The 14,059-nt window shown below is 47.5% G+C and overlaps 1 protein-coding gene across 1 annotated transcript; it reads left to right on the top strand.

Moving 5' to 3' along the window:
• Window positions 1–4,689: 4,689 nt before the first annotated feature.
• On the top strand, window positions 4,690–7,983 carry LOC112310230 (sialic acid-binding Ig-like lectin 14). The gene is made up of 7 exons (XM_024566483.4): window positions 4,690–4,770; window positions 4,853–5,236; window positions 5,429–5,704; window positions 5,897–5,944; window positions 7,075–7,332; window positions 7,450–7,585; window positions 7,710–7,983. Exons 1-7 carry the CDS (start codon window positions 4,737–4,739, stop codon window positions 7,750–7,752), a joined length of 1,179 nt encoding a protein of 392 aa, XP_024422251.2. The 5' UTR covers window positions 4,690–4,736; the 3' UTR covers window positions 7,753–7,983.
• Window positions 7,984–14,059: the final 6,076 nt, after the last annotated feature.

Here is a 14,059-nt window from a genome sequence, read left to right as displayed (position 1 = left end):
GGGTACAAGAGTGAAAATAAGTAATAATAAGTAAATTAAGAGCATGTCACATATTGATGGATGTTTGACAGAGACTTGCACAGAGAAAGGACCATGTGACATATGAGGTAAGTTTTGTTTTTCAGTGCATGCAGAGGTGATGTCTGAACAGAGAGATGGGGAAAGGAGGAAGCAGGCTGTGTGTTTAAGAGAAAAGTTCCCAAAAAGAGAAAAAAAGAGGAAGAACACTGAATGCAGCAACTCTGAGGAAGAAGCAAGCTCAGTGGGTTAGAGACAATGGGCCAATGTGACAGCCCAGGGAGGCATGGGTGTGGGCGCAGCAGGGAAGGTGCTGCAGACCCCATGGAAGAATCTGGAGCATTTGAGGAGAGCTGATATGAGAGTAGGCCCTATTTTACTAAGATCCCAATGGCTGCTCTGTCCACAGTCACCTGGACTGAGCCCCGGGCAGCACACAGGAGCAGCGGCACAGCAGGACTGGCTGCTCCAGGCAGGAGGTGATGGCCCCAGGACCAGGGTCACGGTGCAGGAAGGAGGATATAATTTGAAGGTCAAATTCACTGAAGTTTCTAATGTATGTGGGGAGTGGGGAAAGAGAGGGGCAAGGATGGTGCCAGAGTATTCTCTTGGAGCACCTGGGTGGATGGAGTGGTGTGGCGTGCAGGACTCAGAGAAGAGGGTTTTGAGGGTGACATGCATTCTGAGCAGTCACTTGATATTAAATGAAGGATGTCAGGGAGAAAGGTGGAGATGAAGGTCTGGAGATCAGGAGATGGGCATAGACTGCTGATGTTAACATGTGTAGCCCCTGGAGGGTGAGAAAAAATGGGGGACGGGGTAGCCAAGAGTATGGAGCTTCCTCAAGAAATTGAAAATAGATTTAATGTACAATCCAGCCATTCCACTTATGGGGATATGTCCTACAAATTGAAAACAAAGACTGTAAAACATGTGCACACTCATGTCCAGAGCAGCATTATTCACACAGCCAAAATGTGGCAAGCATCCCTCAACAGATGAGTGGATAAACATAATGTAAAGTATACAACCATGGAACATTATTCAGCATTAAAAATGAAAGGATTTCTGTCCCCTGCTATCACGTGGATGAATCTTGAGGACATATGGTCAGTGAAAACACACATCACATCAAAGGAAAAGTAATATGCTTGCACTTATATGAGGTTTCTTATGTGGTCAAATTTCAAGAGACAGAATAGAGAATGATGGTTGTCAGTGGCTGGCAGGTCGAGGCTGTTAACCATAAACAAATACCTTGACCAGGTATTTGGTCACCAAAAAGAATTTATTGGGGGTCAATATGTCAGTGTAGGTAAATGGGGCTTGCCTCCCTGAACCACTACATAAAAATAACAACTAAACTATAGGACAACCATTGTTCAGAACTATCAGAAGTTAAGGTGAATGGAAGTCCTCCAACTACAGAATTAAAGAAGAAATCACATCAAGACTGGAAAGATGGGCATAGACTCAGAACAGGCTGGTCCCCCAGGCATGTGTAGAGGGATATCTCAGGAGTGAGGGGTCCCAGCTCCACACTAGACTCCCCAGCCCAGGGTTCCCGTGCTAGGAACATAGGTTCCCATAACTTCCAGCTGTAAAAACCAGTGGAGAATCCGGCTCCTGGAGTCCCTGGAGTCTTACAGGGCCCATGCACAGTCTTACTCAGACTCACCTTCTCTGAGCTCCAGCATGGGGACAGCAGATTGAAATGCAACAGAGACATATGGGGAGGAACTGAATAGTCTGGCATCAGCTTTCCCCCAGAGAGAAGTACTGGCAGGAGCCGCTGTTCGTTTTCTGAGCCTTCTCCACTACAAAACCACTGAGCCAGCAGGCGGCGTCATATCTGAGATTCATCTACCCAGCTCACACTGTTTGCCCCACCCTGGTGATTCCCTGAGGACCTGCCCCACTCAGTTTTGGGGCCCACTGAAGTTGTTTTGAGTGGCTTTTCCATATGAATGGCTTGCCTTGGCCCATGCTTCAGATTTTTCTAAATCCTCTAAAACAAGCAGCATCTGGCTTCAGTGAGTACCATACCTCTCCTCAAGTTGCCCCAGGCCTGGCACTAGCAGCAGCTGGCCTTGATTCACAGCTGGGCCTTGTCTGGACACCTCCAAGTCCAGCACTAGTAGCAGCCATCTGCAGATTATTTTGTGGCTTACACTGTGTGACTCTGGACAGAACACAGGCAGTGACTGACCTTGCATGTGCCAACAGCAATCAAAGCTCAACTACAAAAGGAGGGTGCACACAGGCCACATGGTGGGCACACCTTGGGTACCCAGCTTGGGTAATAGGGGAGGTTGTGTCACTGGACCCTACAGGACACCTATGACATTAGCCTGGGAGACATGGCTCTACCTACTACATAGAAACAAACACAGGGAGTAAGCCAAAATGAGGAGACAAATATGGCCAAAATGAAAAAACTGAACAGAATCCCAGAAAAAGAACTAAATAAAATGGAGATAAGAAATCTACTAGATGCCGAGTTCAAAACACTGGCTATAATTATGCTCAATGAACTTGGTGAGAACCTCAAAAACACAAAAAAAGATCCATTCAGAAACGAAGGATACACTAATGGAAATAAAGAACAATTTACAGGGAATCAACAGTAGAGTGGATGAAGCCAAGAATCAAATCATCTATTTGGATATAGGAAGCAAAAACAATCAGAATGGCAAAATGAAAAAAGAATGCAAAAATATGAGGGTAGTTTAAGGGACCTCTGAGGGAATGAAGCATACCAACATTTGCATCATGAGGGTGCCCGAACGACAAGAGAGTAAGAAGTTGGAAACCTATATGAAGTAATAATGACAGAAAACTTCCCTAACTTTGTGAAGGAAATAGACGTACAAATTCAGAAAACACAGAGTCCCAAACAAGATGAACCCCAAAAGGCCCACACCAAGACACATCATAATTGAAATGCCAAAGGTTAAATACAAAGAGATAATCTTAAAAGCATCAAGAGAAAAATAGTTACCTACAAGGGAGCTCCCATAAGACTGTCAGCTGATTTCTGAAAAGAAACTTTAAAGGTTAGAAGGGGCTGGCAAGAAATATTCAACATGATAAAAAGCAATGACCTACAGCCAACATTACTCTACCCAGAAACACTATCTTTTAGAATCAAAGGACAGATAAAGAGCTTCCCACACAAGCAAAAGCTTGAAAAGCTCATCATCACCAAATCAGTATTATATGAAATGTTAAGAAGAACCAAAATATGAATGATAAAATGGCAATAAATACATATTTATCAACAATTGAATCTAAACAACAAAATAAACAAACAAGCAGAACAGAAACTGAATCATAAATACAGAACGTTTTGATGGTTGCCAGATGCGGGGTAGGAGGGGGGTGGATGGAAGGATGGGAGAAAAAGGTGAGGGGATTAAGATGTACAAATTGGTAGTTACAGAATATGGGGATGCATAGTATAGCATAGAGAATAGAGTAGCCAAAAAACATATATGCATGACTCACGGACATGGACAATGATGTAGGGCTTACCTGAGGGAGTTGGAGTGGAGGGGTTGTGTGGCAAATGGAAAAAGTGGGACAACTGTAATAACATAAACAATAAAATAACTTAAAAGAATTTATTTGGAAATAAAAAGAATTATGCTGCAGTCCCTGCAACCAGGATGAACAACAGACACAGACAGGTGCAGAAGAAGAAGCAGGAAGCCCTTTTTACTCAAGGGAAGTGAAAGTCAAGGGGAGGGGCTGGGAGGCACAGGAGCAGTGTTGTGAGCAGAGGGACCTCCCTGGGCTCCCAGGACTACATGGTGGGTGAGAGCTCCTCCCCCAGGCCCTACAGATACCTGGGGAACGTCTCCATCATTATAACAAGGACAATGGGGAGTTGTTGTTTAATGGGTGTAGTGTTTTCAGTTTTGCAACCTGAAAACAGTTCTTTTTAACTAGATTACAGAAAGGAAAACACACACTCATATTTAAAGAAAATACTCATCATGCCACAGGGAAACATGGTCAACTCAGCCGTGACTGTACCTGCAAAGCCCGACAGTACTCGGCTTGGGGACCAAGTGATGCCACTGGGTGGAGACTAACTCACCGGCATGACCAAGTACATGTATCCCTTCTTGTCTCCAGCTGACCTCCACTTAGATGCTCACTGAGTGGTTGGTGGGTGGATGAAAGGTTGGATGGATGGATGGATGGATCAATGGATGCTGCCTTCACTGCACCAGGACCCCCTGTTTCTTCTGCCTTAGATGCTCACACAGACATGAATCCTCCACCTTGCAGGACCAACCCCCTGAGAGTCTGGATGAGACTATGAACTCCAGGTCCACACAGCTCCCTGGTGTACACACCAGAGCTCAAAAAAGTCCCTTGGATGGGAGGACCTTAGGAGATCAGGTGTCCCATCCTCAGGTCCTCAAGGTCCTGGTCCTGGTCCAGTGCTGCAGGGGAAGCCCCCAAGATGGGGCAGGATCTGGGGTCTGCTCCCTGGCTTCTCCTCTCTGGGCAGGTCTCCATGATCTCTCGCCTGTGGGTGTCCACCAGCTCTGTGCAGAGAGGGGACAAGCTCCATATCTGAAGTTCCTCTTCTGGGCAAGAGGATGTCCCATGCTCCTCCCCAGCTTCTATGGGGCTCACTCCCCACAGCTCTGTTCCCACTTCCTTCCTTCTCCTTTTACCTACAGGAACCCAGAAAACCTCCAGAGATGCTGCTGCTGCTGCTGGCCCTGCTGTGGGCAGGTGAGTGCCCCAGGAGGGAGTGTGTGAGCTGGGGTGGAGGCTGTGGCGGAGGCTGTGGCTGACCCCCCCCCTTTCCCCACAGGGTCCCTGGCTCAGGATCCAGGATTCCAGCTGTATGTACAGGGGTCCGTGATGCTGCAGGAAGGCCTGTGCATCTCCGTGCCCTGCACTGTGATGTACCCCAAGAGAGGCTGGACAGACTCTACCCCAGCTCATGGCTACTGGTTCCGGGAAGGGGCCAGCCCAGGCCAGGATGATCCAGTAGCCACAAACAACCCCAATCGTAAAGTGCAACAGGAGACCCAGGGCCGATTCCACCTCATCGGGGACCCCCAGACCAACGACTGCTCCCTGCACATAAGAGGCGCACAGACAAGGGACACAGGGAGATACTTTTTCAGGGTGGAGCGAGGGTCCAATGTGAGATACAATTACATATATAACCAGCTCTCTATTCATGTGACAAGTAAGAGATGGGGCAGGGTGAGGACACATGGCTGGGTCCTGCGGGCTCCTGGGCTGGGAAGGAACCCGATTCTCCTCATCCTGGGATGGACTCAGGGGGACTGATTGGGACTGGACCCTGGGGCTGGCCTGGCACAGAGGCTTCAGCTAGGGGCACACACCTCCAGGGCCTGAGTCTCTGTCTCTTCTCCAGTTCTGACACGAATACCTGACATCCACATCCAGGGGACCTTGGAATCTGGACACCCCATCAACATTACCTGTACAGTGTCATGGGACTGTGAGAGAGGGACACCACCTGTCTTCTTCTGGATGGGGGACAACCTCACACCCCGGAATCTCGGGACTGCCAACTACTCAGTGCTCACCCTCACACCAGGGCCCGAGCACAACCGCACAAACCTCACCTGTCGGGTGGCCTTGACGGGTGGTAAGATCAAGGAGAGAACTGTCCAGCTCAATGTGACCTGTGAGTACCTGGTCAGGACACCTGCCCCTGAGGGTGGAGGGAATTGGGGGTGGAGGGCCTGGGTGGAGGATACTTGGGGACTATTCTCCTGGGCATGGCTGGGGAGGGGATGGAGAAAACACCCAGACCCACCACCTTGCTCCTGACCAGCCCATCATACCACACGTGGCCAATTATTTATTTCTCCTCCAGATGCTCCACGGAATCTGACCATCCACATGTTCCGGGGAAACAGCACAGGTGGGAGAGGCCCTGGGTGGAATTGAGGTCAGAGGGCACAGGAGTCACATGATCTGACATTGGGCACAATGAGGCCCCATCACCCTTATCCACTCTCTAGTCCCACATCTGCCCTGTCCCTCACCTGTCCCCTGCCAGGTCTCTCTAGGTTTCCTGTGAATTTATAGTTGAACTTTCATTGCCACCTCTGGTTGCTCCCTCACCCCTGACCTCTTCTTTGCAACACTTTCCCATGACATGCTCTGTCTGACTCCTTGCCTCTCCCTGGCCATGCCTTCTCCCTCTCCTCCAAGGAGACGAGTCTACAGCTGCATGACCCGTTACCAGCCCCTTTCTTCCTGATCCTGGTGCTTCCATCCTCCCCCTTCCCTGAAGACCCCCACAAAACCCTATGCTGTCCAGATCATCCCGAGAGCCCTCTGTGCCCCCAGGGAGGGCCCTTCCTGCCTGAGGGGCCTGACTCAATGTCGGGAAAGTCACTTCAGGCATCCCTGTGTTTGCCCAACACTCCCCAGGACTCACCAAGTTCTGCAAACGTGACATCCTGCAAAGGTCTCAGATTTCAAACTTCCTCAAACCCCACAGCTGCACAGCCTCACCTCCGGCCTGCCTGTGTCCTCTCTCTCACCCGGACGTGACAGAGACTTGGACCTGGGCTAGCCTCCTCGTGGCCTCCAGCCTCCAGGTTCTCCTCTTTCAGGCTGCCACAATTTGGGCCCCAAAATCATCTCTACATGCCCCACACGTGACCCTATTCTTCTGCTCAGAACTCACCTTGCTCTCTCCTCCCTCAGGGCAGAGGCTGAGAGCTTCACCTGTGTGTGAGCCTCCAATGGTCAGCCCTACATGTGTCAGCACCTCTGCACAGCTTTTTACATCAAAGTCTACCTCCCAAGGGCACTCCCCCAGGTGTACATGTGACCAGCTCTTCCTCAAATCCCCACCCCCAGTTCTGGGAGCAGCAGCTGGCCTCTCCTGCCTGCACCTCACCTCATGCATCTTCACCCCCACTGGCCCTGGCTCGCTCGCTGTGCTTTCCTCTAGATGCTGTTTCCCATTTCTGTGTCTGGGGATGGACAGAGGAGAGAGGAGCTCTCAGCCCGGCCCTCTGTCTCTCTGTGTCTCCTTAGTCCCAGAGGTCCTGGGCAATGCCACCTCCCTGCAAGTCCAGGAAGGCCAGTCCCTGCGTTTGGTGTGTGAGACAGATGGCAACCCCCCAGGGAGGCTGAGCTGGTGGCGGGGGAGCCTGACTGTGAGCCCCTCCGAGCCCTTGGATCCGGGGGTCCTGGAGCTGCCCCAGGTGGTCATGGCAGATGCAGGAGAGTTCACCTGCCAAGCTCAGCACCCACGAATCTCCTACCACTTCTCCCTGAACCTAGTTGTGCAGGGTGAGTATTAGCAGGACACCTGTGATCTGAGGTGGGCAGTGGCGGAGCATTAATCAGGACTGAGGTATCAACTTTAGGAAACTCACACCTCTCTCTGTCTTCCTCTTCCTCTTGCAGGTGTTTCCTGTACCTCCCACCAGCTCTGTGTGGAGCAGCAGGGCTCCTGGCCCCTGGTCCTCACCCTGATCAGAGGGGCTGTCATGGGGGCGGGCTTCCTCCTCACCTATGGTCTCACCTGGCTCTACTATACCAGGTGAGTGGGTTTCTCAAGGTATTTTGGATTTGGAGATGCCATTGTGGCTTCACACATCTTGTTCTCCCCAGAGCAAACCCTCCACAGAACTGTTGTGTCATTTCAGAACTTGTTTCCCCCACAGGTTTAGAGGCTCCCGCACGGGGAAAGCTGCAAGGGGAGACTGAGCCCCTTCCTCAAGGTGGCGCTGGGTCTGGGCTCCAGAGAAGGATGCCTCTCAGTATTGTGTCCCATTCAGAAATCCTTCACCTTCACCTATGGTTCCCGAGACTCTTTCTGGTAGTTCCATTTCAATGGATGGAGGGCAAGTGGGTGCTGAATAAATATGTTATGTGTTAACTCGAATTATACTTTATGTAATATTTTGCTTCTGTATGCTTACATTAACGTGGTTCTGATTAGCCCATCATTCAACCACAAAATGTAGTTTTCTAAATCCCAGATTGTATTCTTTTTAAGGAGTTTTACAGTGATTTTTAATTTGAAAAAGCACTTCTGTTATACTTATCTATATATTAACCTGTTCAAGTATTCCTTATCTCTTTGTGTGCAAATAATTTTCCCTTTTCCCAGTATTTTTGAAAATGGTAATATCAGTGTATAGTGTAAGGCACTTAGCATGGTGGTTTTATTTACCTACATTGTGGAGGGATTAGCACAGTAGGTCCAGATAACAACCGTCTTCTCACATAGATGCCATAAACACAAAGGAAAAAGTATTTCTCTCAGTGACGAGAACTCAGCACTGACTCTCCTAACAAGTTTCCTCTGTGTTAAGCGGCAGGGTCAGCCATTGTTATCACGTTGTGCATTGCACCCCTAGTTCTTATTTAGGTTCCAACTGGAAGTCTCTGTCTTTTGACCATCTTCCTCCGTTTTCACCTCCTTTTTGTTTACCTTGAATGTGAAGATCTTTCTGTATAGTTCTTGTAATGCAGGCATGCTGGTGATAAATTCTCCCAGCAGATCTTTGCCTGAAAATGTTTCCATGAGCTTTGGAAAGATATTTTTCTTTCTTTTCTTTTTCTTTTTCTTTTTCTTTTTCTATTGATGTTCAAGTACAGTTGTCTCCATTTTTTTAACATTTTTTTATTGCTGTTCAAGTACAGTTGTGTGCATTTTCCCACCAACACTGCCCATCACCCCTAATTTCCTTGAAAGAGAAATGCTAGGAAAACATGTGTTCTTCCAGTTCTTCACCTTCTTTTGGCTTTCATAGTATTTTTGCTGAGAATTCTGCTGTCCTTTTTATCTTTTTTCTTTGCAGTATGTCTTGCTCTGGGTGGTTTTAATGTTTTCTGGCACTTCCTGGGTTTAAATGATGTGATTATTCATTGTTTCCGTGTGTTCTCAGCACGGGTGCTTGTGATGAAGAGAGGGAGAGACAGATGTTACCCCGGTGAGAGTTTGTTTAGTACCTTATAGCTGTGACCACATTTGTAAAAACGGAAGCCAATATTTATTTAATAAATACACATGTATTTATTCTTTCTCTCTCTTCTTCTCTGGGTCTCAAATGTTACATATTTACATTGCCCGATATTATCTCAAAGGGCCTTGAGCATCTTCAGCCTTCGTTCCTCTATATTCTTCAGTGAGAACCAAAGCTATTGCTGCATCTTCAAGTTTATTGATTATTCTACCAATTTGAATCTGCTGTTATTCTCATCCAGTGACATTTGTACTTTAGGTCATGTATCTTCTTCTCTAGAAGTTGCACTTCTTTAGTTTTTAATCTTATTATTTCTTCTCTTATTATACTAGTGTTTTCCTTTATATCCTTGAATATATGGGGCACATTTGCAACAAGCCTGTAATGTCTTTGATGCCAGGTCGTCTCCTCTGTCACATCTGAGCATGACTAACTGAGTGGCTTTCTCCTGTGAAGTGTTGTAGGTTCATATGTGGGGGGGCTCCTCCCGCAGGGCCCCACCAGCCCCCATGGATGAAACTAAGTCTATCAAGACATGATCTGCTTAGGGAGGAAAGGTGGCAGATCTCTCAAAGGAGAAGGGCCAGGAGCCTTTTCCTCAGTGGGTTTTTATTGGGTTCAATTTGCACAGGAATACAGGTAAAGCTCATCAATCATTGTCAGGCAGTAAGGATCAAACAATAGATACCATACAAAGAACTCTGAGGGCTTATTCTGAGTCAGGGTCAGTTAGCTAAAGGGCTATAAAACTTTGGGAAACAAACTCATTTCATGCTTGGACCCTTATCAGAAAATTGAGGGCATTCTTAGCAAAGCAGGTTTCACAGTGTTTTATGCATTCTTTCTTAGGCCTGCTTGCCCCAGGAAATCTGCCCTTTCCAGCACAGGACTGCACTGCCCTCTGTCATTGTCTCAGGCTTAAGTCAGGCAGGGGAAGTAAGGCAGCCATGAGATTAGGAGACTTCTTGCAGACAGAATGAGGACTCAGGCTATGTCAAAGCCGAGGGGCAAGGGTCCATCACCCCCTTTTTCTATAGCCCCCCAAGTGCTTCCCTCTGGGCCTCTTCATGACCATGCCTGTCTTAGGTCATCCCTTCCTTGAGGAATCTTACCCATCACTGGCTAACTAGTCAGGCTCCGGGCCAAGCAGGGTAAAGTAAAGTGGGCAGAGGTGGTGCCCCTGCCAGGGAGATAAGCTTTGTCTCCTTAGTGGCTTATGGCCCCAAGGTCTCTCATTCAGCCTTAGCCATGGGGGTTTACAGCTTCTGAAACCAGGCAGGGTGGATCCGAACATTCATGCTTTTTTATATGTCTTGTAATTTTTCACTGAGTGGCGGACAATGTCAGCATCATGTGGCGGACTGCTTGGTCCTGTTGTATTTCTTTGAAGAACATTGGTCCTTTCTCTGGAAGGCAGTCAAGTGACTTTCATGTTGGGCCAATAGTTTTCAGGCTCTTTAATTTTTAGCCTCTTTTCTAAGATAGGTCTAGTGTAGCCTTTATTTTAGCATTAATATTCTGTCCACTGCGTGCCCTTGACCTCTTGAAGAGTTGACTAAATGCCCATATACTAAAGGTGGTGTCTTCCCTCTATGTGGAAGGATGGTGCACAAGACCAAGCCCTTTGTGATCTGCAGGAATCGAATCTCACAGATGTCTGGTAACTGTTCGCTCCTTAGAAAATGTTCTTGTTGGGCCTCATGGGGTTTGCACACACTGAGTGGTATTTTGCCAACAACTCAACCTTGGACCCTTTCTGTGCAATGCTATTTCCTGTCTAAAACTCGGACATGCACGCTATATCCATATATCCATGACAGTCTTTTTAGAGTCCAATGTCTGGCTCCTCAGCTCAGTGAAATTTTCGTTCTTTTTCGTGTGTGTGCCATTATAAACGACATACTAGCAGAAAACCTGGGTGATTAGAAGTCTCTGTATGCGTTTGGTCTTCTCTCAAGGATTGTGGATACTCCCTGTCTCTGTGTCTGGTATAAAAATATAGATTCCTGTACTTTGCTCATTGTTGCCATTGTTTACAAAAGAATAATATTTCTGGACCCTGTTAGTCTCCCATGCTCAGAAGTAGAAGTCACCAGCAAAAACTTTTTTAAAATATTGATTGTAGAATAAGTTATATAACATAATTTTAATTCATTGTAAGTAAACAGTTTGATGATGTTTTTAGTAAATTTATAGAATTCTGCCACCACGGTCACACATTTGATTAGCTAGAAGGACCTTTTAGCTGATTTACAATTAACACCTACTCCTTCCCCACCTTTAAAAAGTCAGCGTCTGCTTTCAATCTCTAATGATCTTTCTTTTTTATCAGCATTTCATATACACACAATCCATTCAAATCTCTTTGTCTGATACTTTTAGGAAAAATTGTGTTTTAGAGGTTCAACCATGTTGGAGTACATGTGCAATATTTTTTTAATTAATAAACTTGATTGTTTTGATCTGAAATAATGATGTTTTGTTCTCTGTGATTACTTATTATTCCCCCCGTAGGGGACTAATACACAGGACAGTTTGTTGATCCATTCGGCAGCTGAGGGACATTCAGATTGTTTCCAGTTGCAGCTTTAAGGATAATGCTGCTGGTTCCACTTTGAAATGTTAACAGGAGGAGCTCCATGGGCTCTGTGTCCACTCAAACAAGTATAACTGTTGAAAATCTTTTCTATAAACCACCATTTCTGGTCTCTGGAAATTGCTCTAAGAGCACACATCAGAAGATGAAATATGTAGTTAAGAAAACTGACATCCTGGCAGGCGTGGCCAAGTGAATTGAGTGCTGGCCTGTGAACTGAAAGGTCGCCAGTTCAATTCCCAGACAGGGCACATGCCTGTGTTGTGGGCCAGGTCCCCAGTAGTGGGTGCCAGAGAGGCAACCACACTTGATGTTGCTCTCCCTCTTTTCCTCCCTCCCTTCTCCTCTGTCTAAAAATAAGTAAATAAAATCTTTTTTTTTTTAAAAAAGGAAAATTCACTAAACCTTGGTAGGAACAATGAGTTCTTTGGCATTGGAAGCAGCATGCCACCCACATTGCAGCTCAGCATTGTGGCAGCTCCAGGCCAGGTTGGTGGTGCCAAGAACACAGGGGTCCCCCTCCCATTCCAAGTGGAGGGTGATGGTATCTTCTCAGGAGGGGCAGGCTGCCAGCGTTGCTCATCCCTGCCAGGCCTGTCCTGAAGAGGGACAGTCCAGGTGAGAGCAGCTGAAGGAGAGCAGGTGGGAGCTCTCTCCTTCATGGTGCATCCCAGCTCCAGGGCCCCAGGCTGTCTCTCAAGAATGGCAGGCTGATGATGCTGGGAATGAATGGAAGGACAGGCTGGGTAGTGTCTTCTAGGGTGACAGACATGCTCCATATCTTGATCAGGGTTTCAGTTAGAGAAATAAATGCCAGTCTCACTAAGATTTGTCTTCGTTTCCCTGGGTGTCTGTCTTAGTCTGTGACCATTGGTACAAGAAAGTGTAATCGGCTAAGTGGCTTACAGACAACAGAAATTTATTACTCACAGGTGTTTTCAAAAATTTTTAAAATACGTTTATCGACTTTAGAGAGAGCAAGGGAAAGACACAGAGACACTAATACCGATGTGAGAGAGAAACATTGTTCAGTTGCTCCTCTGATAAATGCTCCAATGGAGGATCAAAGCAGCAACTTACATATGTGCCCTGAATGGACATTGAACCTCCAACCTTCTGGTGGATGGGATGACACTCCAACCAGGTGAGCCACCCAGCCAGGGCTCATTCACGGTCCTGAAGCTGAAAAGTGTGAGATCAAGGCACCAGCAGATTAGGTGTCTGACATGGGAACACGCCCTGGGTCATAGGCAGCCTGTCCTCAATGTGTCCTTACACTAAGGAGGGCAAGGCTGCTCCCTGGGGCCTTTCAATAAGGGCGCTAGTTTCATCATGAGAGGTGCACCTCCTGACCCAGTCACCTCTGAAAGGCCCCATCCTCAAATACCACAGCATTGGGTTAGAGCTTCACATAGGGATGTGGAGGGGGCACAACCCAGAGCCCACAGTGGCAACGAGAGCTGCAGGCTGTCAATAGGCAGCAGTCATTCACGGTACCCTAATTGGGGTGTTGGGTCACAGTGTGGCTTAGACGATGCTTCTGTCTGTGTCTGTGCTCAGACATGACTGGAGTGCTCTGGTTGCACCACAGACGCAGGCAGCTGGCCTGGCCTGACATCCTGTGATGGTGTTTACATTCAGCAGGAGAACACCAGGACCTGGCTGTCCGTGCCTGCAGGGGCTGCCTCAGTCTTTCTTAAAAGGGTGAGTTGAAAATGTAAAGGAGTAAAAGGGTAGGAGGCTGGAGAAGTCAGCAGGGATCAGAGCCCAGACAGCCTCAGGCAGTGACAGAAAGAATTGGTGTTTGCTTTTGCAAAAAGAATCTTCACACTGAGAGTTGACATTCACTACTTAGTAACAATGATCACTCTTCACAAAGTACTGAGATTGCAAATTCATTCCTTTGCTGGAAATTGGAGTGAATTGGGTTATCCCACCACAGATTTTGCCTCACAAAATGCTATCTTGATTTGAGAGAAAAGGGTGAAGGCCCAGCTAAGAGGTCCTGATCATCACATGACCCCAATCTGAACAGAGCAAAGATGTGGCCACAACACCCCCACATACCAAAGACTGTGCCACCCACAAAACCATATGTTGAAACCTAATGGTCTGGGGCCTTTAGGAGGGGATTAGGTCATGAAGGTGAAGCCCACAAAAATGGTCCCGTATTAAAGAGACCTCACAGAACTCCCCGCCCACCGCCACCCCCCCCAACATGTGAGGACACAGTGAGGAGACCATATCTGTCACCCAGGAAGTGGACCCTCACAGACTCCAAAAATCTGCCGGCACCTTAATCTTGGACTTCTACCGCTCAGGACTGAGGTAAATGAATGTTTCCTCTTTAAGCAGCCCGGTCTGTGGTCTGGGATAACAGCGCAAGGAATTCAGACACCACAGCAGCGCGTTTTCTGACGTCCACGTCACGTGGTGAGTGCGTCTG

The sequence above is a fragment of the Desmodus rotundus genome, chromosome 12 (assembly GCF_022682495.2).
Source record: "Desmodus rotundus isolate HL8 chromosome 12, HLdesRot8A.1, whole genome shotgun sequence".
NCBI classification, from domain to species: Eukaryota; Metazoa; Chordata; class Mammalia; order Chiroptera; family Phyllostomidae; genus Desmodus; species Desmodus rotundus.
This window is presented reverse-complemented; position numbering and strand designations above follow the sequence as displayed.